The sequence below is a fragment of the Anopheles moucheti genome, chromosome 3, assembly GCF_943734755.1.
Source record: "Anopheles moucheti chromosome 3, idAnoMoucSN_F20_07, whole genome shotgun sequence".
In the NCBI taxonomy this organism is placed as follows: domain Eukaryota; kingdom Metazoa; phylum Arthropoda; class Insecta; order Diptera; family Culicidae; genus Anopheles; species Anopheles moucheti.
The window spans coordinates 61,682,749-61,710,545 of NC_069141.1; the positions used below are offsets into that span (position 1 = coordinate 61,682,749).

General features: G+C 42.9%; 1 protein-coding gene across 1 annotated transcript in view; it reads right to left on the reverse strand.

The window, feature by feature from the left end:
* Positions 1–21,284, reverse strand: part of LOC128304307 (nuclear hormone receptor FTZ-F1-like) — a 111,102-nt gene extending 89,818 nt beyond the window's left edge. Inside the window, exon 1 of the mRNA XM_053041478.1 lies at positions 19,669–21,284. Coding sequence (XP_052897438.1) covers positions 19,669–20,977 — 1,309 coding nt within the window. The 5' untranslated portion in view covers positions 20,978–21,284. The remainder of the gene's footprint in view (positions 1–19,668) is intronic.
* Positions 21,285–27,797: the final 6,513 nt, after the last annotated feature.

Genomic DNA, 27,797 nt, shown 5'->3' on the forward strand with positions numbered 1-27,797 from the left:
TTAAACCTGTTTTGATACTCCTCAACTATTGTTCTTCAATTGTTGCACCTTGCAGCTGCCCCTCTGCTGCTGCACCCATAACGCACCACATATCTATCTGCCCATTGCAGAACAATAGAATGCCTCATTGTGCACGTTGCATCACGCTACGGCGCGGAATGTTTTCATTCTTCCATTTTGCTAACCCAACCGATCCGAAAAGCCTCAGCCTCAAAGCGCGAACAGCAGACCCACTGAATTGAAATCGTTCCACTAAATCAGAACGGAACCACACAACTAACCGGTATGGCGACCTTTAAAAATTGTTACATGCGAGAAGACACACAGAACGAAAAAAAAAAACGCACCATGCTACCAAATTCTCACGCATACACAAACGAAGCTAGCCGCGTACTGGAATTTCCCAGCCCGCGCAGCCCGCGTGAGCGTTTTCTACGCACTTGTACGCTATTTTTTGGCGCCAGCAAAGGAAAAGTAGTTCAACAGCTGGACAAGCGTAGCCAGGCCGGATGCAGCAAAGGGGGGGGAGGGAGGGAAACCGGAGTGGTTCTCCGTATCGTACGATGGGGTATAACAGAACAATAGCAAGAACAAGCCTTTTTCACGCATATCGTATTACGCAATGCAAACAAGAGTTGTATCGACGGGCAGACGGGGCCGTTAGCGAATGGGAGAGCGCCCACCGCATAGAACTCCACAGTGACCACCTGCAGTATGGGCCAAGTATTGCCGTTGTACTAATCGGTCATGGTGGGGGTGCGTTTTGTGTAGTTATTATGCCTTTTTCGCTCTCCCCTCCCATGGAAAACAATTTCCACTTCCGATTCGAATCATTTTCCGAAACACGCGCACGAAATGCCGCTACGCACCGTTCGGCGCAATCGAGAGCAAGAGTGATGTTTCACTCTTTTCTACTACACGTTGTTGCGGTTGTGGGTGAAGGCTCCCGTAAAACTCCATCTCTCCCTTCACCGGCCCAAATCACCACTAAAACGGTGAAACTAAAGTTTGAGGTGCGTTTCTCTATCTGTTCGACGGTGGCAGTGATGAACCCTCGCTGGAACATAAATCTTGCGCTAGTAAACGACATGATATCATCATCAATTATTCAATCAATTCTAATAAACTCGTTTTAGCCCTAATTTACTATTAGCTACAAATACACTGTAACTGTCATTTTATAATTTAAAAAACCACATCACACAAGATGTGCCTCCACAAGGGTTAACCGGTGTGGTGATGAATAATAGTTTCACTTTCCTTCCAACGGCGCAATGGCATTGGGCACCCTTTTTTCCGCTTACGTCTTCCGACACCATCAGCTTCCAACCCCCGCCGAAAACGGTGGTCCCGTGCCCGTTCGTCACTAACACACCGTCCTCCTCCCCCTCCTCCCACCGTGGCATGGAGAACTGGCCTACTAACCTGTTGGCAGTGACACCGTTTTCACTTTCTTTTCAAACCTTGCCGTGGCATCGGGCGTCAATGAGGGAGGCGTCTTGAGCGTGGGGAAGTTGTGTTAGAGGGTTGTGTTTTTTGTTTTCGTTGGTGGAGAAAGGCTGGATGGGTTTCAGTTTTATTGAAAGACTTATTGACTTAGACTTAGAGTTTTATTGACTTATTATGCCAAGGTAAATTTATACACTTTTGTTAACTAGTGTTTGTTTTTAAATGGTGCAACGTTTACTGCAATTTGTTTTTAGCAATTTTTACATAATTTACAAGGCAAATTTATAATTCTATACAAAATTTCCAAAAGACATTTTTCAACCATATTTTAAGGTTTAAGTCAATATTTTTGAAAACTAGGTATTTAAATTAAATAAAATAGCACTTTTGGAAAAAATTGAAAAAAGAACTAGATAAACTAAATTAGTAACATCTTTCTTAGTAATATTTTATATTCTGCAACATTTTTATTATTGCTCTCCTGCGAGCAGTCAGCATATTACTACATACGGTGTACTATTTACCATTTATGTTTTATTTAAATTTTTAAAATCATAATTTTTTGCTCCATCGATCGATGTACACCGTAAATAATATTCCACATAAACTATACATTTTCATTACCGATCTCGTTTCTTTATTCAACCCGAACAGCTCAGGTAAGATAAAATAGTGCAGATAGAAAAAACCTAGCGTGATTTGTTTTCGAGAGCCATCCGTATTAGAACGTTCATTGGGTGACATGACATGGCCTGTTCAAAATGTTGCTGTCACCCACTTTTGGGTGACATGGCGTTCAACGTGTTAATGGTAATAAAGAATATTTACAACACGTTTAGTAACATAAGTTATTCAAAAAGGTAATATTCTTTTCCCAATTTGAATATGTTATCTCGTGACCATTTTTAAAACAAATACAGGCCGCTCTTCATATATTTAAAAAGAAAATTCCCAAGACTATTTTTTTCCCAAACAGTACGACATTACAGTCAGTAAGATCCTGTTAGTTCCCAGCCTTGCACAACTTTCCAACCGGATGTCTTGCCCCCTTTTGACTGTTCTCATTTAACTTTCCCATCCTTCGGGCTTCCGTTTGGAAAATCCCACACAACGGATGACTGTTTGCAACGTCCACAGCGTTAGTCACTGATCTTAACTTCGCCTTCTATCCGGAGAGAGTAAAATTGGCGAAGTAGGAAAGATAAAACAAGCAAGGACCCTCTGGTGATCACACTCATCGGACCGATAACGACAACTAACCATGTGCAGCCACTCAAGGACACACAGCACACAAGTGATCGATACCTTAGACCGTCATCTTTAAACGCGTCCTTTGCGTGGGATAAATGTAAGGGACACACGTGGTTTTACCACCAAACACCAACCGTTTCCCATGAAGATTTCACTTTCTTTTTGCATATTTTTTTGTTGGGCTGCGTTTGAGCATATTTAACGCACAAACAAACAACTATTGCCCATCTGCAGTAAAAGTCGCCTTGGTGTGCCCTGGGAGGGCCGGCAAAAGTGCAACCGAAAAAGTGCATCCATTCCGTTGCATTCGTTGCACAGTTGCATCGATTGCTCGCCCAAGTTTAACACTGCAGCTACCGATTGCTGTGCCAGTGTTAGTACACGAAGTTGGGTCCCGCTCCTGGTGAGGTGTGGTACACGCCTCGCCAAGTGGTACCGTCCGCGAAGATGCAGAGTGAGAGTGGCGCACAGAAACAAAACAACAGCAAAAAATACCACCGTAATTTATGTCATGGTCAGACGGTAAATAAAATGCATTTAATGGCACGTTGGGCTTTGGCTGTTGCTGTTGCTGTGTCTGCCACTTTTGGCTGCCATGTTCTTTCCGATGGCTCGTCGTTTTTTTTTCGTTGCTTCATGTAGTTTTTTCCTCTGTTTGTCTACTATTTTTTACTACTCTTCGCTCAACTCCCTCGCTGCCGGAATAGTTTGGTTTTCATTGCGTTACCTTTTTTTACAACTTATTTTACAATGGAACATTTGCGTCAGTGCGTTTTGCTTTGAGTCTGTACCTTGTTGTGACTTTTTGCATCTTTCAATGATAGACAAAATAGCAAAAAATCCGAAGGTAAATTGTCCTCAAAGTGAAAAGCAGCTCATTACACCCTCGGAATAGTGTTGAAAACTAGCATCATTTAAACATTTTTACTCTAAAACTGAAAAAAACTATAACAAGATATCTTTACCGGGCGACTAGCCCTTCATTCAGTTGTTATCTAATCTAATCAGGCCTTTTAACAACAGCAACAAAAAACCAAACGATTCTGCGGTGTGGGATGCAAGATAAGTGCTCACCATTGAGTGGTATTTGGGATTCTAAGCTATGGTCAATACAGGTGGGGCATAGCCCTTACGAATTCATTTGTAGTTTTATGTACATTACGCCATTTTTATGTGTTTTTAATAATTAAAATCCATCGCACATACTGCATACCGTAAAACCGTCATCCATAACTCCGATCCGATCGAAACGGGTAAACGTCATCGACGTCAAAGTGACGTAGCTCATGAAGGGTGCCGTAACACCTCGAAAAGTCTGTCAAGGTTAGTCGGTTTTGGTGTCAATGTTTACCACGGTCTGGGGCATGCTGTGAAGGGGGCAATGGTGGTGGGCGGCTGATGTGGACGAAGAAGTTAGGTGGTGAAAAACAAAAAAACACGATTTCGTGAACGTAAAACCGTAAAAACCATTCGGAACCGTTGTTTTTGCGCTCTCTCTCTCTCTCTCTGTATGTTTTGGTGCGTGGAATTTGTTGTCGAATTATGTAGCTCAGTGAATCAAATTACATCGCTCGTACAAACAAGGACTTGCTAGTTGTAAGCCAACCGGTACCGATTAGCCGTACACAGAAATACCACCTCGATTTGGGTGTTGTTTTCGCTGTACCACAGGAGGAAAGAGTTAAAGGATTACCCCTACACATCCTGTGCCCTCAATTTAGAGGAAATTTTTGGTTCTTTGGTGGATTAATTTCTTTTCTTTGCGTTTTTTTTTTGTTCATTCAACAGTCAGAGAAATCAGATCAAGGGCCTTGCGCCCCGTTTACGATTCCGATCATTCATTAACGGATGAATGGAGAGCACGAGAGCAAGCGTGCGCCATAAAGCGTACCGTATTTGATGGAGGTATTTTTACGACAGGTAATTAAACCGAAACCGGTCGCATCTGGTGCGGGTTTTCGGTGCAACGATTCGATCGTCCCAAACTGATAGAATATCTCGCTGATAAGTTACCCAACGCGTGTATAGCAAGTGGACCGTTGTGTGTTGTTTACTTGGTATGAAAGTCAAAACAGTATTACAATATGATTTAGGAGGATTCAACATGGCATGATAACAATATACTTAGATCAGCTCAAAACAAATAATACTCAACTCATAGGTGAGGTACGATGCGGGTTCAGAGTCCATCATTCTACCTAATGTCTGATTATTCAGCAGTGGATAATTTTAATTGCAGTTTCGATCATCATTTTCACCGGATATCGATCGTAACCGTAGCATAATCATAATTGAACGATTAAACAACAAATATAAAAGGGGATTTTTCAATCAAAATAGTACAGGAGGTTTTTGTGAAGCTTTTTTATGATAATAACTGAAGCATCTACTAGGGTAAATTTTTGCACTCCACCCAATTATTGCACACTGTGTTTAAATTGCTATTCTTCCAAATATTTAGGAAACATTAATGTAAGATTTTTTTTTCCTAAAATATTGATGATTTCTGCTGCAGATACGTTAATTCATTTCATTTCAAAATCAGGGCACTTTTTCGAATAATTGATTGTCGATGAAAATATTTGCTTCTGCACTGGCAAACATGAATGGGTTTCTTAGGACAAGCAGTTAAGAATTCTGCCGCACGAAATAAGGTTTATTTCACCGTATGTACCATCTCAACGGAATATTTTGATTGAAATTCAACTAAAAAAGATACTTCTTATGATGAAGCAACTTAAATAGTCATCTTTTATTAAAAAAAAATACTTATTTTAGTACAATAATTCAATAATTTAATCAAAGAAATGCTGATCCTATTTCATTGCACACAACAAAAGTATTCCTTAAATCGATGACAAGTATTCCATATTCCACGGTGAAGTTTCGCCATTCGTGATGGACAAAGAAATTATTCATCTGCCAAAAATACTATATTCTCTCGCTACAGGAGCAAATTTCTTTTTCTTTATCGAGACAACAACCTCATAAGAGGTTTAAGGCTTGCCATTTCTGGCTTTCTTTGACTTTATTTACCCGTAGGTCGGATAGTAAGTCCTGCGTACGGATGGGTCGGACGGATTGGTCCGGATAGAATTTTGAACCGGTTCTGTCATGTAAAGACCTGCACCATCAACACATCACCCCACAGAAGAAAGAATTAAGTATAGTAAGTAGAAATATTCCAGCCTGTCTAGCTGGTGATAAAAATTATAAACAAAGTGAACAATAATTGGTTGCGACGAGTCTGCTATTTGTATATTTCTTTAAAAAAAACTCTACGAATTGAGTCTAATTGAGTGTAAAGATGCTATGATTGAATGCGACAATTTTGAAAAGTTTAATAATTGAATATAAAGTGTAGTATATCATAATATGAAAGGTTATGTTGAAGCGAAATTGTTGAAATTTGAATGTGTTTCATAATTATTGTTACTTGACTTTATACACCGAAATTCTTGAACAACTTCTTAGGAGAAACAAGCAATGATGTAATCCATTTCCTCTTGTTTATAGTAATAAGGAAACCTCAAGATTAACTAGAACTCTGTTTACCACTCGAATTCCCTTTGGTCAATATGGGTTCTTTTTCATCAGAATCGATTGGTCTTAAGGATTTTTTGTTCCATAGTGACAACCTTTCTAACCAGAATTCGTTAATTTGCGATTATGTTTTACTCAAAACCTATTCAGAAAGCTTTCACAATTTTACCATTCTCCAATATTCTCCCTTTCTCGAACTTACATTTTGCTCTTATTAAAAAACAATGTCAATTAACAAAAACCCATATTGATCTGTTAATCCACAAACAAATACTACCGTTGCCATAAATGGTGCAAAATTTAAAAACCTATCCTCATTCGCTACCATCATTGACCTCCACCCGTGATTGACACTGCACTTCGTCAATCAACCGTCAAACCCGGACCCAACGTGCCAAGCCTAACGTGCTGGGAGTGTCGTCCATGGTCCGTGGTCCGTGGGGGTAAATGGAGAGAAGAACAAAAAAAAACCTTCCCACCACCCGTAAATGGCCCATTTATTTTTAATTGCCTACAATCACTTCACGTTAACGATTTTGCCAAGAATGAAACGTGCAGGAAAGGACAATGAAATACATACGGAAGAGAAAAAAAAAGTTCTGTCCCATCGGTTGATGATCGAGTGCTAAATAAACGCACGCACATGTGAAAAGTGAACCAAGAAAGGCGCGAAAAAAAAACTGTCACAAAGAATTCGTTCTTTGTGTGCGGGCTGGAAGTGAAACGCGCTATACGACACACATCCTCAGAAACAAACAAACCAAAAGATTATTCTAGTTCCATGTGTATTCTTGAATTACGCACTCACACCGGGCCATTCTGGTGTGGATCGCTCCCACGGGTACACTCCCGATCTCTTCACAACCACTGTGATCGTGTTCTTCTGTGTGCACAACCTACCATTCTAGCCATCACGTTTCGAAACGATGAAACGATTTTTGCGTGATGCTAAAGAAGAAAAATCGAGAGTGAAAGATGAACAACAACAAAAAACCGGTCCAAGCAGACACAGCACGGACCGAAACATGCGTAAATGGCATCTTAGCATAGTGGTGTGGAGATGTGAGGGGATGAAGTTATCGAGATGGTTGTAGATTGCTCTCTCTCTCTCTCTCTCTCTCTCTCTCTCTCTCTCTCTCTCTCTCTCTCTCACTCTCTTCATCTCGCTCATTCCTACTCGTTAGCAACTGCTTTCGCTCTGCTGTCCGTTCTTTCGCGTTTATGCGTCCACCGTAGCGCGAGCCACGCACTACACAAAATGTTAATCGGTTTTTTTTTTCGTCGACGATCAATTCGGTTGCCGGTTTCCCGCTGGCTTTCATTACGCACACGCACACACATATAAGCGTTCTACAGCACAGACTCTACCTCCCCCTCCACAACGAGTGTGCGTTCTCGCTTTCCTTGTCGATCGTGCGTATCAACGCACCACCCCCTCACCCTCTCCCCCCAACCCACCCTTTGCATACGCGCTTTTTTACATACTTTTCTCCCTCTGGCTGGTGCGTGCGAGCGAGACGCTCGGCGGGTTTTGCCGTTCGGGATGCTCTCGCTTACGCACCCGTGCACGGATTGGAATGCGTGTTAGTAGGCCAAGGACGACGCGCCACCGTTCGGAAACAGAGCCGACAACCAAAACCAGACAACACACCAGAGGAGCGCACCACGAAATCGATTTACCGTTGGTCAGCATTCGGGTGGGTTTTTTGGTGGGTGGTGGTGATGAGTGGTCAACTTAGCACCCGAATGTGAGATTCTAGCTCCATCTTTTTCCCTTCGCGAACGCATCAACACTCACGCACTATTGAGATGCGTTAATTATTTTATTGTATTTTGAATGTTTATTTTTAGGTGATTTATCGTTAGTAACTATAATTTAATTGTGTTTATATACAATAAAAAACATATTTAAATTTATACATTTTTTAATTTAACGCAAGTATCGGGTGAGTAAATAATAAGACTAAAAAAAGAATATTACTGTCAGTTAATATTCTATATAATTTCATAGCTGATTACCTTCAAATCTAAATCCTTCATACAAACATAGCATATATCTCAAGCAAAATGCATGAATGTTTTTTTTTTAACATATTATTTGTACATTATTCATTCCGAACTTGTTATTATCTGTACTAGATAATGACACAAGCACAGGTTAAGAAGGAACAGTTCGGATCAGCTTGCATTTACCACTAGTACGTCCAAACGTTTTTCGCTCGGTATTTTATAAACAATTTAAAACTTTTTAACATTTTCTTAAGTTCGTACAATAATATAAAATAGAAAATAGAAAATCCTCACAAACCACTTATAGATGGAGATGCCTGGTGTTTCTAGCCACTATTTAGTCAAACTGCTACTAAGCTATGTGATCACGCATTGTCCCAGACAAGAAGTTTCCTTCCAAAAGCATTCTTTTTTTCTTTCAATTCAATTACCATCCAAACGTGCTAACTGCCAATCAATTAACATACGATGTGTTCTCCTTTGGCCAACCGTTCGCCAAACACCGAACGAACGGGTTTCCACCTGGTCCATCGCAATGGGGCAGTTGCTGCATCAAATCGTTACATCCACCAACACATGGATGCCGAAACGGATTTGTGGCGTGTCGTTACACGAATGTAGAGCACGATCAATAAAAGTGCATTACGAACTTTGTGTCGCATTTTGCGCTTACTCTTACCGTCGGAGCTTGTTTTTTTTTTCGTTTGCTTTCGCAGTACCTGTCCTTCTCAACACAAATACAGAGACACACACACAAATGCTCCTTTTTCCTGTGATGCACACCACACATTGGTGCTTCGCTCATTGGCGCTTTTGCTTCAAATCATCATCGTTTGGGCACTTGGGTAGTGGTGTGCTTCTAAGCCAGTGTTTGTACCGTACCGAGCTAGTTGATAAACTTAGTTCAAAATAGAACGACGAGCTGCCGTTGCTGCTGCTGCTGCTACTACTGCAACCATGACCTAGTTCTAGCAAAACGCGGTGTGATGCGCGGCGTTGTAAGTATCGCGTTGTACTTACGATGCAACTCACCAACACTCGCTCAACCGTCCGGCTAACGAAAACGAGGCTACAGCGAGGCACGAGGCGTACTGACTGGTGTTGCAGTGCAGCGGAAGAGCTTGTGCCCGTTGATATGCCACGGAATATACAACAATATCGACGCGTAAAGGAGAATTGCCCGGTGGGTACGGGCTCGTCTGAGTTCCTGGGGAAACTTTTCATCGTACGTCTATTTCTCCGAAAAGAACTCATTTTCCGAGATTAAACATTCCTGCAACGAACCAATTGTTTGGGTGTGTGTGTGTGAGGACCGTGAGAGTGTGAGCAGTTTTTTCCAGCAAGAAAGGTAAATTCAACCCAAATTTGATGACAATTTTGTTAAATTTAAACCAAGTTTAAGTTTAAATTTTTGAAACTTTTTTTAATACACCTTTACAGCACACCATCATTACTTTTCGAGCAAAAGGCAGATTCATCGATTTCGTATTGTGATCCACCATGCGTCTCCACCGGTAGCTAATGTGAACCGTTTGCTCGAAACAGAAATAGCACGCAACAAGCATCGAGTTTGTTTTGTAAAATCCCTTGCCGAGCTTACAATCTTCCCATCGGTAGATAGCTTACCGTAATTGATGCCTTATTACCTTCCGCACTCGTTGTGTCAATAGTTGGAGAAAATAATACCATACATCACGAAGCGTAATTTAGGTCGCCGGATAGAATTCGTCCCTTGAGCATGATGGGAAAAAGCCACACTATCGTTTGCCCATTTCATACGGAAACAACATACTTAAGGGGTTCCAAACCGTCCATTATCATTAAAATTTAACATGACGTATTATCCTCCTTCGCTGCCCGAACGCACCTCCAATGCTGGGCAAGAACGAACTTTGTGCGCGAAAGAAAGGGAAGAACGCGAAACAACGCGCCTCACGTGTACGGCACTCACGCTCGGATAGTACGCACTGGACGAGAATGTCCTGGCGGTGGTACCGGTGACCGGTACGGACGGTTTACATCTGGCAGATTCGTTACTAGTTCACGGTTACGAGGTGACCCACTAACACCGATTGGCCGTTACACAGCCGTGATGCTTTAATGTTGGGTGACCCTGTGCGTAGATTTTACCTTTTGGCTAAAAACAGTAAAAGTAACGAGAAGAAAAAGAGAGGTGTGAACGGGTTCGAGCCCACCGAGGGACCCAACGAGCCACCAACGAGTAATGCATCATAACCGAGAACAGAACACAATCGCCTAATGATCACAAATGGTTACATTAGCATAAAACGTGCTGATTTGTTTCGCACCTGATAGAATTAATTAGGCGCTTCAAGCTTTCGGCTCCAGGTGAATATTTATGGAGGATTAAGGTTTGTGTGATGAAATATAACGAAACTCAGCACAAATATTTAATTGTTAGCATATAAACTCCTTTGCTGTGATTCTAGCACAATTTTATACTGAATAGGAAAAATTATGCTAAGTTTAAAGCAGATATATTCAACCTCATTTAAGGTTATCAGAAATCTTCGACGTCAAAGATGCTTAGATGCTAGAAATTAATAAACATAATCAACATTGAACTGTTTCCTATTAAATATTCACACGGGTTTGCATTAGTTTAAACAATGAATGCTATGTTCATTGTTATACAGCAGTTTAATTCGTTGCTAATAATTTACTGCATTTGGCAGATAATATTCAAAGCAATTTACTTTTTATTAATAGTTATTAAACTCTATTCTTTATTCTATTATTCTTTTCAGTTCAAACAGTATCAAAAAGGTACGAAAAAGTTAACAAATAAGATTCATCAACCAGTCATGAAACGCTTGGAGCACAAACAAAACGCTTCACAACAGCGCCATCTCTTGGAACTACACCCAACTAATCTAGCACGTGCACGAACCACACGTTGTAACTCAAACACAACGGCAGAAAACCACATGTAAAAGATGTTTTTTTTATGTTTTTTATTAGCCGTATTGTATTCGTATACAAAAATTATGTTTTAAAACTTTTTTGAAATTATGCTAAACACAGTATAACAACATTTCAGTAGGGTTTGTAGCAGAAAATATATGACAAACAATATGATCTTTTGACATGTTAACAATTATTTATAGACGATATTTTAGAGTTCTGAAATGTATTAACTGCTTTTCAAGTATTTACATTTATATTACTTTCGTTTATGCTCTAATGATGCAATAATTCAATGTAAATAACAAAATATGAAGAAACAAGCCAAATAACTCGATAGTCCCACAACGAAAACTATTTTTTCCTTTTGTTGCATGTAGGATTCATCCATAAACCACCGTCGAAGTTCCACTGTTTACCACTGTTGGTAAATTCCTACCTGCCTGCAACACAATAATCCCGCGCTCGGCGAGACTGCGCGCCACACACGAGGCAACCAAATAAAATGAACCCCCGCGAACGCGAGCTGCCCGCCAACAACTACTACAACGACAAGATACCCTAATCGTTGTCGAGCAGAAGAGGTTAGAAGGGGAAGAGTGGAAGTATGGATCTATAAGACACATCATGAGTAGTTGCGTTGTTTCGCTTCACTCTCCCACGGAAACTATCACTGTGGTCAATCTGTTGCGATAGAAGTAAAGACATCACAACGACAACCACCCCATCCGCGGGGGTAAAATCCACCCTCTAATATTGAATCGACTAGTGGACTGCGTTCGGCCAATCCACTCTCACCGTGAACCCCCATGTAAACGCGAGGAAATAGTGCTCGAGATACAAGACCAGCGATGAGTGTATGCGTGTAGTAACTTTACGGCTCTTGGTGGTAGTCTACTCAGCATCGATCCAAAGCCGCTCAGCTAGTGCACATAACACCGGTACGGGGGTGGTTCTCGTGCTTCGAGCACTGGTTCGTTTATTTCATTTCTAACATGCATTATCCATTAGCTGCAAACTGCAGTGAGGATAAACAAATTTACAAAAACAACTTTTTTTTAAGTTCACTATAATTGCATCCGCTCACTGTTTTTGAAATGGAAAATGCTTGTTTAAAAATTATTAGTATCAAGCCAGCACAATGACCCACAGAGATAATTTTGTCACGTATCACATATTTTTAAAAAAATATTTCTTTAATTTTAATTAATAATGTGATGGAGCTTTGTGCGGAATTTTACTTCCATAAGGAAACGTGAACAAAAAAATAATTATAAAATATTGAATTTCATCTCTGTTGCAAATAGAATAATATTGAAACATTTTAAATCTAGTCATATTGAAACTGTTCTCACCAGATTAAAGCGAAATTAATTTAATTTCCACCTCAATGAAAATCGCACACTAAAATTATGACTCCAACCGATAAGCACCCATTATTATCGGTGCGCAAATAACGGAATGATGGCGTTTGACACCGTTTAAATGTACGCCGATCACGTCGATCGTTTGTGCAAAATGTTACACCCGTGTATTTTTTTTTTGTTTTTGCTCCCATTGAACAACTACTCTATTCATTTAGCACATAAACATTAAACACCATTTTTGGCCACAACACATCCAAAACGCGCCACAAACTGTGTGTGTGCGTTGTTTGGTGCCGTTTTTTTTTTCTTACATCCCACCGAAACGAGGAAGAGAGCTGAAAACTTGCAAAGAAGCATTGGACCGAACCGGCAAACAGCTACCGGTTCACCTTGAAAACGATCGCGTCCGGACCTGGTGTGGACGATGGAGCGAAGGGGACGGGTGCGGGGCCTAAGCAGCGGCACATGGAACACGCAGCTGTAAGACACCGCCTGCTGAAGAACGGTGCCTTCATTGTGAGAAAACCCGCTGCATCCTGGCAAAGAGACGGTTGTGTTTGTGGTTAGCTCCAAGAGCCCGATAAATACCACCAAAAATGACTCTCACAACTGTAAAACTTTGAATAATTCTCAATTGTTTGTTTTACTTAAGTTTTAGGATTAATTGAATTTTATATACAAAAATGCTTAAGTGTATTAGGATTTTCTTTAGCTTACGCTGCATAAACCATCTTGAATCGATTCCGAGACTCCAGCGGGATCAATATTCGCATGCACTGAATTGAAAATACATTCCCTCTGTCGATCCCATTGGCAATGCAAGCTCGCTGCCTGGAAGTTGCATATGCATACCAAATGGGATGCAGCAGGATCAGCACAGAGCTTTGTACGTCTTGAAGACGGTCGAAGCAAAACGTAAGCCCACCAAGAACTGCGTATGTGTGACAGAAGTGATGGATGAAATGTATATAGGCAACCGTTTTGTAACGGTACGTGTAAGCAGTCCCACACGGGAGAATGGTTTAGGAAAACACAGAAAAGAAAAGAATTTTAATGCGTTCTTCAAAAAATGTCCTTAGCCCGAAAACAAACTTCAACAAACAAGGCAAAGCACGTGAATTTCAATAAAAATAACGAACAAGAGCATGCTTGAAACTCGGCCACGATTAGAACATAAATAACATAAGCACTAAGTTGGGTGAAGTTTTATAAATTAGTATCGAATGCTTATCACGATTAGTTGACGCCAAAAGGGCTTACATAACACTGTTGTATATCGTTAATGCCCCTATGGCACGATACGATTCTTTCGCCCATGGCAAGGTGTGAGCTTTGAATAACATTATTTAAAGCAGGTCCGCGTCCCGGTAGTGGAAGTTTATTTTAGTCCCTATATCGATTTATTACCTCCGTAGAACAATACTAAGAAATTTTCTGTCGCTCTGCCGCCTGCTGGGTGTGATTAGTATCATTGCTGAACAATTCTCAAAACTCAAAGGAACTAGAGTAGAAAATTGGCGCTTGACTTTAATAAACTTGGATCAATATCAGCGCGATGTTAAAACTCGTTATTCGCTGAAGTTATTTGAAATTCCAATTCTGAATACCTAATACTGAAGTATTACAAATCTATCCGGTGCGTAATTTTGCTCTATGTTTTGATTCCCATTCCTTCATAGCGCCGTTAATTTTATGTTCGCATGCTTCTTACGCCCAAGCGCCTTGATCGCAACCTAGCCCGGAAGTTACCACAATCCGTACAACTTGGTGCTTCTAAGACGTTCCCTTCCAATGTGTCTGCGTGTTTACCCCATAATGGCATACCACATACACACACACACACGCATGCGGACGAAAGAATAGTTTCTAGATCTTCCTTCTGAGAAAAAGAGCCACCGACCACCATTGATGGAACAAAGGCAGAAGATGTTCTCCTCACGCCGAACCGCCACACCAAACCCCACGTCCACGAACCAGCGGATAGCGGATCGCGAACTCCTGCAGCCCTGTCTTTGCTGCTCGTCTAAAAGGGGGAAAACCGGTTCCGGTTCTTGAGAACCGGCTCGACGAAAGTGAATTCCAGCCATTGCTTGCGAACGGTCCGAATCATACGGCCGAACAGCCGAAACAAGGAAGTGGTTCGCTCGGTTGAACAAAGAGACCAGCCGGAATCATGAGTAAGGGGGTCGCGATTCCCGGGGTGGAACCAGGGAACGGCTATAAAAGTGCCAGCACGTGATCCCCGTGCGTTACAGAGTGTGTCGCAAGGAAAGGAAGTTCTTTTCCCCGGGCAAATAACCGAACATTAGGGCAGGCAGTGGAACAATAATTCGATAAACCTCGAAAATATTCAACTTTTAAGACAAATCATAAACAGGAATCATGTGGCATGTTCGAAATTTACGACAAACTAAAACCAACACAACTTGTTTAGCACTAAATGAGACCAGCGCAAGGTGTGTTTTTAAGAAACAAAAATATTAAAACGGAAATTTTGTATCATATATTTTTATATACTAATAACCGTTTAATTATTCTAAAGAAATTTTACAACGAGAACAGAATTCATTCTCGGTATCTTGAAATATTTTGTAGAAGTCTTACGAGATCTAACAAATAACAGTATTTCCCCTTGTGTAAGATAAATATATTCATCAAAATTCGTCCTTCAAAAATCAGGGATGCATTTTAGCCATGGTTGTCACTATTTTATCAGTAAAGTCTTCATCCGATGACATTTAGTATAGTGTGCTAGAAATCAACTTCTAGTTGAAAAATTTCAAATTTTTACAAAAACACGTTACATATTATTATAATAAAAATATTTTTCATAACATTTTACTCCAATCGTTAATAATGTAAGGTAGAAATAACAATTTCGAATGTGCTTCGTAACGTTAAAATAAGCATTCGATCCCTTAATACAACAAATTGACGATTTTTAAATGGAATTCGACTTACGAAGATTTCTCTGGAATGCATTATCCGCGTATCTCTGGTATTGGCTGTACTCAGTTACGTACGATGACTAAGGGAGTAGTTCTCTGGGGGTTTGGATATTGCTAATATTTCTGATGTAGGTGAAAAGAAAACGGCATGTATAAAGAATACGACTTGACTGATCATTTTCCAGAGCTAATGGGTTTTAGGAATAAAAATCTTTCTCGATAATTGTTATTCTACAATTCAGAGCCCATACACGGAAACATACGGAACAACATGAAAAGAAATCCGCACGAATAGTATGCCACAAAGTCAAGCTATTTTGGAAAACGAAGCTCCCGAAACTTTCCACGTAAGTAGTGAAAATTTTTCATAAAACTTCTTAAAAGTTGATGAATTTAGTATTTATAATTGCAATCTTTATTGGTCACAACTAAATTTACCGAATGGTCCCAGTGAAATTTGGGACTTTGGTAAACTGAAAAGTTGAACCTGCGCTGGAGAACTGAACATTCCAATCAAACATTGAACCCAAATCGAGCGTTATGTTACATATTCCACTATTCCATCAACGCAGCGGCATAAAACGTGCCCCTTATCAGTATCGTTGCACAATCAACAGGTGGGTACATTATTATTGACCATGAAGCCCTTGGATACTACACGCCCCAACACAACACTATCGACCTAATCATTCATATTGCCTAGCCGTTTCTTTTCCACCCTCTTCACGGCACAATCATTCATCGGATCGGAAATTTAAATTAAAAATCAATTACTCCCGGTGTGTATGGTGGCATCTTCTACACCCACTTGCTGTTAAAATCCCGTCACTGCAAACTGGGTCAGCTGAATGGATAACGAATTTTGCGCCATCATGCACCGAACGCTGAATGATTACATTCCGTCGGTGAATCCTTGGCTAGGGGGTGTGATTTCCCTCCCCCCCCCCCAAAACGGTAAGCCGAGCAGCTTATTTTCTTTCTCCGAAAACAGAACAAAAAAAAAAACAACCACGTCTCATCGCATCTCCATCCATTGCCGGTGTGGGCCGGAAATCGAGACACGATTGCATTGGTGATACGAAAAGTAGGTCACGAGCAGGTGGAGGACGCATACACACACACACACGCTCCCTGATTGCATCATCCGCCCGCACAAACTGATTAGTGCCACGCGCGCATCCAATAGGCGGAGTCTGTTGTGTGTTAGCACAGAGCTGGGAGAAAACATTCGCACCCGAGCCGACAAATAGTGAGCGCGATATAGAGAAGCGTGTGGCCAACTGTGTACCCCAACTCCACCGGCATTTCCGATAAGGAAGCATGATGATGAGCGTGTACCACCCCGTATGCAAAAGGTCCTTGTGTTAGGTCGCTTTTATCGCTTTCCTCGCGCAGTACAACAGCCGGACGTTGTTTGTGCACGTTTCATACCATTCTCCACCAACACACTCGTGGCGTTGGTAGTAGGACTTCCATTTGACATGCGCAACACACCACAGTGATCCTGGCACACTCCAAGCCAGACGGCACACACACACACACACGCACACAAACGACAATGGCGAAACATTTTTCGGGTCACTAACGGTGAAGGATAACGGGAAAGAAAAATGCCAACGTGCCCGAACAAGGATATTGGTTAAGGTCAAGTAAGTGCCCTTCTGGGTCGGTCGGGTCTAGGGCACGCGAGAGTTGAGGGTTATTTACTTCCTCAACGTGAACGCTGTTGACGGTATGGAAGTGTTTGTCTAGTGGCAGCTAACGCACACTACCGTACACTAACAAGCTGTCAAATAAGCGTTACATGGGTAACGCACACTTAGTATTCTAGGGGTAATATTTAAATCTTGCTATAATTCTTTGATTATTGGAAAAGTTTTGTTCTATAAATGATATTAGTCATTAATATTAGCAAAATTAATTGTACAATACAATACAATTAAATTGAATTGTCATAAACTGCATTACACGTAATACAAAATTCTAATATATTACGTTACGTTAAGTGTTCGAAAGGGTCGATCACTCTATGGCACATAGCGCCAAAAGCTCTGACGCACAAACCTTCTACTAGGTCAACGTAAAAATTCGGAAAGGATAGCTCCGACCGATAGCAAAATTCATCCTCCCCCCTTCCCACGTGGAGCACCAGTCAAAGGAAGGGCACGGCAGGGCAGAATACAGAAGGGTAACGTCGCTGACCTACTTTCGCCAGTTTCGGTTAGCAACAAAGAGACACAATCTGGTCCCCTAACCGAACGGCTGCCACTACCGAACACGCTTCGCTTCGTATCTGAATTGAGGAAAAATCATATCGCCTTTACATACATTTTCCACAGTGGGTGTGACAGAGAACGATACACCAACCCCTCCAGCTTGTACATATACGCGAGTGGATGCTTTCCACGCAGGACCATTTCCATGGTAGCAAACACTCGTACCACACAACCACAAAGTTCCCGTTTTAGTAATTCTCTTGGTGTGCTCGTGCGAATGTGTGTGACAGGCAAGGATGTCACGCATACACCGTAGGCAACAGTAGGCGCAACACAGAACAAATCCGGAGGTCAGGAGCAAAACTTCCACCCTCTCAAGGACCGTATGGTGCGCGGAAAGTGTCAAGTTCAACGTTAGTATTGAGGTTAGGGTTTTGGGTACACTGCCACTAGGGCAAGGTTTGTTTGCGCTCGCTAGGGCATGGCACAACTCGTACGTCCCCGGGCCCACCCGTGCCGTTCGTGCACAAGCCTTCCAAAACAACAAAAAAAGGACACGCATCATGCTAGGAACATTGCCTTTCCGCGGCTCGTATCGATTTGGGATCGCGCGACCGGGTGTAAGCGAGCACCTGGGCGATTACATAGTGTGCATAGTGTACGCAGGAATCGCCACACTGGGGATGAAACATATTCAGCGCGCCCCGGGGCTGGACGGAACGCTTGGAGCGTTCTATTTATGGACGCCGAACCACCAATTCCACCACTGACCGGAAGTTTTAACGCAAGAAATATGGGTGGATTTCGTGGAGCAATGGTTGGAACTTTCTGGGCAGAATTGTACTTAAACACTGTCCACTGCAGCTATTGCCACCCTAAATTGATTTTAATTATCTTCAGCGTCCATGTTTGACGTAATCCGCTTTCACGAAAATGGTTGTAAGGTATGTGTGTGTGTGTGTGTGTGGCGTGATTCAATTGACCTAGCACTAGCTACCATCTTTCGCCGGACGAGTGTAAAACTTACATACACATAGGCAACAAACCCACTGCATAGAAAAAGTATTGCGGCTTAAGTGGCAAGAAATATATCCAATCTTTTTCAATGCTCAATCGGCTGCTCGCAAAAAGAACGAAAGAACGTACGTTGCTATTGGTCAACTACGGCAAACGTACGGACATAAACGTTCCAATCTCGATTTCGCTTTTGTAACTATATGACGAAAATATCCCACATTTCATTACATTATATATCACATTACACTCTTTTAGGTGTTGATGCTGATTTTTAACTCATGCATGCAAGTAATTTCTTTCACTAGCATGTGAACCAGTATTTGCAAACACTTGTGTTCCATGTGATGATTTAATTAACATCACAATTCGAATACCTCTTCTAGGTAGAAAAACTGAAACTGCCATTTACTCAACACGAAAATATATTTATGGCCAAATATAAACAATTTAATACTTTTTCTGTTATAAAACTGTTACATCCGTGTGTTTCAACAAAGTTTAGAAGTGTAAACTGTCCTCTGTTGTGGTACGTTATATTTTGCGCATCGAGTACAGTACTAGGTGTTATAAACTAATACGACACTGTTGAGTTTAGTGCATCGTTACGAAATGCGTTACCAAATGTCAGATGCGTTTCATTCAGGAAAATAATAATTGAACAGATTTTGACAGCATTTTAATACGAGAGGGACATTTTAAAACATTTTTTGTAGAAGATTTTATTTTCAAAAGTATTACCTACTTAACAACACTTGTAAGTTAAGTTTAATGAAAGTATGGATAAGTATATGAAATGTAGAATAAATTTAAATTTTATTACCTAAACCGCTGGCAGTCGCATTCGCAATCGATACTGGGACGGCTATAGTAAAGTTCATTTAGTGCACACAATATGTGTAAACAATTTAAGAAGAAAGGTAAAAAGTTTTCTTTGGCACTTACCGTCCGAATCCTCAGCGTAGCTCGCGCCGTCCTCCTCCGGGATCTTGATCTCGATCGCCTCGGTTAGGTGCGCCGCGTCGTTATTTACCGACATGGCGGATATAACGACGCCGGCACCGGCACCAGACCCGGTATGCCCTCCGCTACTCCCGACGGACGCAACCGCAACGACCGTCGTGGCGGTGGTGGAGGAACTACCGATCGAGCACGAGGATAGAGGAACCGTTGATACGCCGGACGAGGACGACGAGGATGATGGGGCCGAAGTGGAGGAGCAGGATGTGGACGAGGCTGGTGATCGTGTGGTTACCGTCAGCACGCAGGATGTCGGGGCTACGGCCAGCGGTAGTATGGACTCCTCCGTAACGATCGTAATACTGGACGAGGAGCTGGGCTGCTGATGATGCTGGTGGGTCGGCTGTAGAGGATCGCCACAGCCGAGCAGCGTACCGTCGACCATCGTGACGACATGTTCGTCCACCTCATCCACGACACCATCGGCCGTGCACGAGGTGGCAGTGCCGGCCAGGCTGCTGAGAAGCGTATCCTCATCCGTTGCTGTTACAACGCGACCGTCAATCACCGACTCCACCACTTCGTCGGGAGTCAGGGCAATTAGTGTCGCTGCCGTGGCCGCATTTGCCGTCGTGGTGGTGATGGGATCTTGACCAAGCAGCAGGTCGGAGACACCGCTCGAACTAGCCTGCACGAGTAGCGACGGGCCGTGGTTCGTACCGGTGACGATCACGTTCGTAGAGGAACTTGGCTGATGGTGTTGCTGCTGTACGTGCTGATGCACCTGATGGTGCGTCTGTTGGTGGTGCTGATGCAGGTGGTTGTGATGGTTATGATGCTGATGGTGATGATCGTGCTGCAGGTGGAGCTGTTGCTGCTGCTGCTGCTGCTGCATGCTATGATGCATACCAGCACCGGTCCCGGTGACGATTATTTTGGTAGCAATCGTTGCCAAATTGGACGTAACGTGCTGTAACGTTTGCTGGGAATGTTGCTGATGGTGTAGCTGCTGCTGTTGCTGCAGATGCTGATGACCGTGGTAGGTCGCACTGTGATGATTGTTCGGAAGAAGCAAATCCTGCTGTACCACCACATCGTACAGGTTGGTCGCGGACGATACCGACGTGGAGGACGATGCAGACGAAGTGGACGACGACGACGATGAGGAAGAGGCCACTCCCGGACCGGGTGTGGGCGAGGTGGAAAGCAACATACCACCACCGTTTGCATACACGATGTTGGAGGTCGTTTTCGGTGAGGACGAGCTAGCCGTGGACGAGGCTTCCTCGTGCATGTTTCACAATGGGTTTTTAACGGGGTTTACGTTTTAAATATTGATTCACCTAGTCTTCCTTGTTTTCGTTTACACAACCACACACTTTACGCAAACTTTTCTAATACCGTCAGACACTTCTTGTACACTTCTTCCCGCAGGAGCAGCATTAGCCACGACTAGGACTTCGGGGACAATAAGCAATGGGAATTAGAATTACATGAACTCTGCATAAAATCACAGCGAACAAATACACATCAGCACTACAACAATTCCTCACAAGCCAACTCGCTATCAACTGCCCTTGGCTGCACTTCGCGTTAGAATGCGCAACACACCTGGGAAATTGAGCGAATTTGAGGCAATAATTAGGACACTCGTGCTCGAATCTCGGCACCACACTGCCCTACTGATGCCCGACCACTGATCTCCCTGCTAAGCATTCATTCCCGTGCACATCCACCGTCCCATTTACATTGGGTTACACACTGTAACTAAATCCTGAACCAGGGCAAACCAAAGCCACTGCCTGTTTCGTTTGCTCACTGCACTCTTCTGCTGTTGTGTAGGGGTCACCGAATCTACACAGCCGCACGGACGGCCACTTGCAGCACACGCACACTCCAAACCCGGGGATGCCTCGTTACAACCGAGGACCTAGAAAAACGGGAACCAGAACTAGATCGCCCGTTCAACACTACTTATACTTGTATTACTAATGCACGCACACACTCCACTACAGTGTAATGCACACTCGTTCACAACTGCTGCCGGATGCTGCGACAGACTCATCCTTATGCCCCAATTGGGCCACGGTCAGGTGCAGCTGCACAAACCGGTGTAGAGTGGATGTGCACTTTACTGCACCGCACACATACATCCACGGGCACGCACATACGATCCACATCCTGCATGATGGTACACGGGACGAAGGACACCGGGGTGCACGATACTGCGCAAGTATATAGTTCAAGGTCGAAGGCGATCAACGCCTCCTCCTGGATGCAGCGTTGCACCACACCATCGCACTATTACTGCACAACACGACAGGAGCGAAAAACAAACCCAAAAAACACACGGTGACAGGTGTAACGATCCGATGCGTTACATAGGCGTAACGCGCGCGCGCTCTCTCTCTCTCTCTCGCACTCGCACTGTTTCGCTCAGCCGCAGCCAGCCGGAATAGTAACCGTCACTGGAAATGTAACTGGGAACGAATGCTTAACACGTGCCGTGTGTGGCAAAGATACGGCAGTAAGAACGAATGCAAACCGAAAATACCTTCCTTCACAGGTTAATGCATACCATTTTGTTGTAGTTTCACTGCTGTATAGCTTTTGCACTACGATGAGAACGATGAGACACGATGGTGTTTTCACACATTGTTGCATATTCTGTTGCACTTTTACACTTTTTGAAAACTGCACGGAAAAGAAAAGACGAATTAATATAAAATATTCTAGCTGCTTTAATTTATTTACACTGAAATATAAATTTTTGCATTGCAAAACCCTGGAAAACATTGAACACTTGCACAGAAATCATGTGGTATCCTTCTCTGCCACTAAAACACACCGTACGCTTAGCTCTTCGGTACAATTAGAAACCCGCGGCTACACCATTGGAGCATTTGGTGGTCACTGATAAATAAAAGAAAAACGGCACGATAAAACATTTCTCACCGAAATTGTCACCGCGTCTCATTCCAGGGCCCGTTCGCGCCAGACCGTTCACCACACGCCACAAATGACACATTGAAACAGTGACCTACACTAAAAGCATCGCAACCGTTACCGTGTCTAGGTGCGTGGGAAATCTAATCACTGTCGCCGTTACATGTAAAACTAAACTCAACGCTCCCGCACACACAAAACGCACGCGCCTGCGTGCATTTTGATAAACGGACTGATAGAAACGGATAGACAAAACGGCGAACAAACAGCAGCATTCTATCCTCACTCGGGGTCAAAATCTGACACTCTTTATTTACACCACTAGTAACGTAACGCGCCACGAAGTACACCGCCGGATACAGTGCCTACTTCGATCGTGTTTGATGAGGAAATTACACCGTACCGAAAGAAACTTTGACGAACACAAGTGCGGGAAACATTTGTTCTGCACGCACAATGGCACAACATCCGTAAAACACTTTCACTGTCGGGATTTTTTTTTCTTGCTAGTGCTTAGTTCAACTGCGAAACATTTAAAAGGGCTGTACAGTTATTCGTCCTCTTTACCACGTTCGATCACTCACACTGCGGGGCAACACGGCTAAAACGCACCACCACCAACAGGCACGGTACAAATTGGTCTGGTTGCACTGTTTCGGACGAACCACTGGAACAGTTTCAGGATAACCTCGGGAAAATCCCGAAAGGAACACACGAAACAAACGAAGAAAGGAAAAAACACACCGTGAAGGCGAAGGTTGTCCTGCCCTTTTTACCACGTACACATTTAGAGCTGCTGGGCCAGTGTTGGGGACATTCCGTCAACAACAACGGAAAAAGCACATGCTACCAGCAGACACGCACACCAAAACCGTAGTCCACTCGAGAGGCAGCTTGAAAACCCCGGAACGGCACCTATCCTTCCCGGTGTGCGGGGATCGAATCGGCAGGATGTGTTATGTAGCAGACTCGGCCAAACAGAACCAAAATGTCGTACAACAAACAACAACAACAACAACAGCAACAACGAAACGTCTCCAACTTGTACCGAAAATGCAAAACGAACCTTTTTAGCGCGTGCGCCCACATACACATCCGTTATGCTCACCCGTCCTATTTCTCACACTCACTGCACGGTGGAGCAGCAGCTCAGTACACTGGCGTATTGCGATTTACATACGCACACACACATACACACACAACCACGCACTGGGGGACCGTTCGAGGGTTATGTTTTTTTTCGGGATCACCAGTTCTAGCGAAACCACACCAAGGGGGAATATGTAGGTCTTTAGGCCAGGAGCATATTTCGCATTCTCTTGCGGCAGTATGTGTCGTAATCACACACTCACAAACACTTGCACTTTTCACTGTGCGTTGCCCCGCGCCCAGCCGTTCGACACTGTGTGTATGTTCGTGTTTTTTTTTTTGGTATTTAAGTTTTGGGGGGAGGTGAATAACAACAACAACAAAAACCGGATCCTTTCCTCCCACTGCAACTTGACTTGCGAAACGTTGCGAGATTCATTTCATTCTCATCCGCTTCACTTTCTTCTCCTGTCCCGGCGAGTGGTTGCGATGTTGAATTAGATGCATCAGCAGATACACACTGTGTTGCACTGCCGTATCGAACGCACACACAGGTAAGGATGGGGAACGTTTAGCTAATTACTTCGCACTGCTCACGTCAGACGGTCGAGTTAGAAAGGGCTGCAAAAACCCTCGCTACATTAACAACCGAATGCGCTATTCTAATCACTATTCTGCTGAGTAGGACTTCTAATTCGGCTTTACAAAGGAAACAAAAAACAGCGCCATTGCGCCTCTCATTCATCATCAAACAGCATCCACCAACCATCTGTGCGACACGAGGAAGCATTGCTGTGTGGTAGACGTACCGCAAAAAAAAACACACAACACATCTAACCGTCCGACACCATATATTACGCATTCGTTATTGAACTTCACACTTGAATGTGTGCTGCACGAGGTGCGCCAGGGGATGCGAGGGTTAGAGAGACGGGCGCATGAGAAGGGGAGTAAAGGGTGCAATGTGGGCAACCTCCCATAATATAAACAACATTGGGGCCAGCACTACGCGTCCACGCGGGGTTTGCAATGACGCATGAGGGGGCTGATTTCCGCATCTCGCAACGCACCCCGATCCACCAATACACACATAGCACCTATACACAATTCGCATCACTGTGTGCGTACGCACTCGCCACACGCGGATACAAATAGTCGCGCCACAAACCAGAAGGAAGTGTTGAATCGCTTCCCATGCGCTGTGAGTATTTTCTCAAAGATCCACCGAGCACAGCAATGGGGTGTGCGTTTGTGTGCGTTAGCTTTGGCCCGTTTGATTGTGTTTCGGGTTTCCTGATCGGCGAGGAAGGTCCCACGTTTTTGTGCCAAATCTTCTTCCCGTGGTGTCGCCTGTTGCTGCTGTTGGGGGTTTTTTGTTGACAGAAGAAGAAGCTGGGAACAGTGTCCTGCGATGGACGTAGTGAAGTGAATACAAATGGAGACCGTTTCACAGCTTCTCACTGCTCACTGCTGAAGAAAATTCCCCCGAAACGGCACCGATTCGATCACATTACACTGATCTAATTACACCGTACCTCATCAAACCACATCTAAACATACGAACACTTTTGCTGCAAGTATTGAGATGGTTGGGTTGTAATATCGTAGCTTTTGTTCTTGCCCTTGCTACGTCATCCAAATCAAATGTCACCGATCAAAAATAAATGTCACCGCTGTAGATGTAAAAGCACAAAACCGCTTATAAAATACTGCACCATAAAGTCAGCAGGAACGCCACTAGGTCGGAATGTGTTGCTTTTTCGCCCCGAAATTTGCATCCCGACCGAAAAAGCGAAAACAAAATAAAACGCGTAACCCGCTAGGTGGGCGCGTAGAGCAACGTGAGCTGATGCATAGCCTTTTGCTTTCGTCCGATCTAGTTAGCCAAACTTTCGCTCTCCGTTGTTCGCCGTGTTGATGTTGTTTTCGTTTTGCATTACCTTTGTGCTTTCCTTCCGCTTACGCGCGCACAAACACACACCCGTACGCACATATTCTCACTTTCGCGGGCGCATTCTAAGCAAACGCGCTAATTATTTGTCCCACGTACGCCGCGACGACCGAAAACCTCGAACCGCAGAAGAAAAAAAGTATAACGAAACACACGGCCCCGCACGGCAAAAAGGTACGTCTGTTTCACGGTCGCGCACTGACACATACTGACGATGGATTCTAAAATATTTAGATATTTTTTAGAACGCGCAAACTACCGGTTACCGCTACCACTGGCCTCTGGCCGTCCCGCGCCACATTGCCCTTACCACATACTACCCCCCACGGTGCCCTTCCGGCGCGCCGTCCAGCAGTGCCGCTGACTGGGAGAATGGGATGGAGGCAGAGTGCACGAAAGATCGCCACACTGTTTGCCGGCCAACCCATACTCGCACACCGGTGCCGGTTCGTTTCTCATACTGTTTCGCAAGGGAGATTTCGCATCCACCGTACCAGACAGGGGTGGTACAGTGACGCGCGTAAAAACAACATCAATGGACGAGCGTGTTTTTCTTTTTTCATTTGAATTTTGTTAGTCTACTGTAACAGTGTAGTGCTTCGCTATGCAGTGTGAAACTGCTTGGACACAATTTTTATTTTTCACCTGAAAACTGAGCTGAATACGAAAAAAAATGTTATCAAATAACCACTTGTATAATTGTATATATATGCGCTATTTATCTTAAATACAAATACAAACTACATGTTTTAGTTAGATTTAGTTAATTTCTTATAATTTTCAGAAAGAATTTTCATTAATTCGTTATTACGCGTAAGGAGCAGTAATAGAACTACACTTGTTGGGACCAGAAGCGGACTCCCAGGGGACCTAAGTGAAAAAACAAACGAGGCCTTGGTGAAATGTTTTTATTTTAAAAAGATTTGTTACTTTGTGCACTTGCGAACTCGAGGTCCTCCGTGGTTGCGTAGTCCGCTTATCAATCAAGTCGCTACTGTAAACGAACCACTCTCAATGCTACGAAAACACCCCTTCTGACATTTTATTGTTTCAAATTTGTACAATGCATCTCTGGTTCCCAGGAGCTCCTCCTTACTTAAACTTTTTGCCTGATATGGAAAATTTGAGCTTCAGCCTAATATGGCATGTTCAGAAGCTGCTCATATCGTTCTCACTCGAGAATTAACCGATAAAGAAAATATGACAGTGGTCATTAGCTTAGTTTTGAGCAATAACAACGCTAACATTTAAGACCAGAAAATTGGTGGAGTTAATGGAAAACGAAAAACTCATGCCATTGTAATTTGTCATTTTTTTTGCAGGGGAGATAAATTGTCATTCAATCATTGAAAAATCCTTGATTTTGTTTTCTAATAGAAGGGTTTAAAGCATAATGAATACGAGGCTAAGACTCAGTGAATAAGTTTCATTTTCTTTCAATATTAAATCAAGGACAACATACTAGACCATTTGGCTATCTCCGATAGCCATTCATAAACGTTATTATGATGGCTGATCATAATAATGTGTAATTTAATATTTCTATTATTATATGAATGTTATAGATAAAAACTTTTCACGAGTTTTCCATGTAACGACTGTACAATTGGAACAGGTGACTCATAGGTTAAGGACATAGCTTTGAATGTGATTAGATTTCAAATACGTAAATCAGTTATGAAAAATATAAAAAAATCATTAAAGAATAATAGAAATTGCATACCTGAACAATATTATTATTGTTGGTAGATATTCCAAAAAAAAGCATAACGAAAAACCACGCTACAATTTTGTAAAGACAGTCCTCGAAATACACTATCATAGTGGGCCGCTACAATGCGCTAAAGATTCGCGTATGATGAATTCTGGTGCATTATTGCTTTTACTTCAAAGTGGCAGAGTCAACTTCCTTCTCTGCTCGTTATGTATTCCGCATTTCAGTAGATGCTAGCAATCAATACATCACAGGATCGTCTCGCTTACATCAAATTTATGTGTAAAATTTCCAAAAACCGCATTTCTTCCAATCCGCATATAAGAACTAACGTTTATCTCGGCGGCTGCCTATATATCATACAAGAATAGCAAACAATTTAAGAATAATGATAAGAATAATGCTAAAGGCATA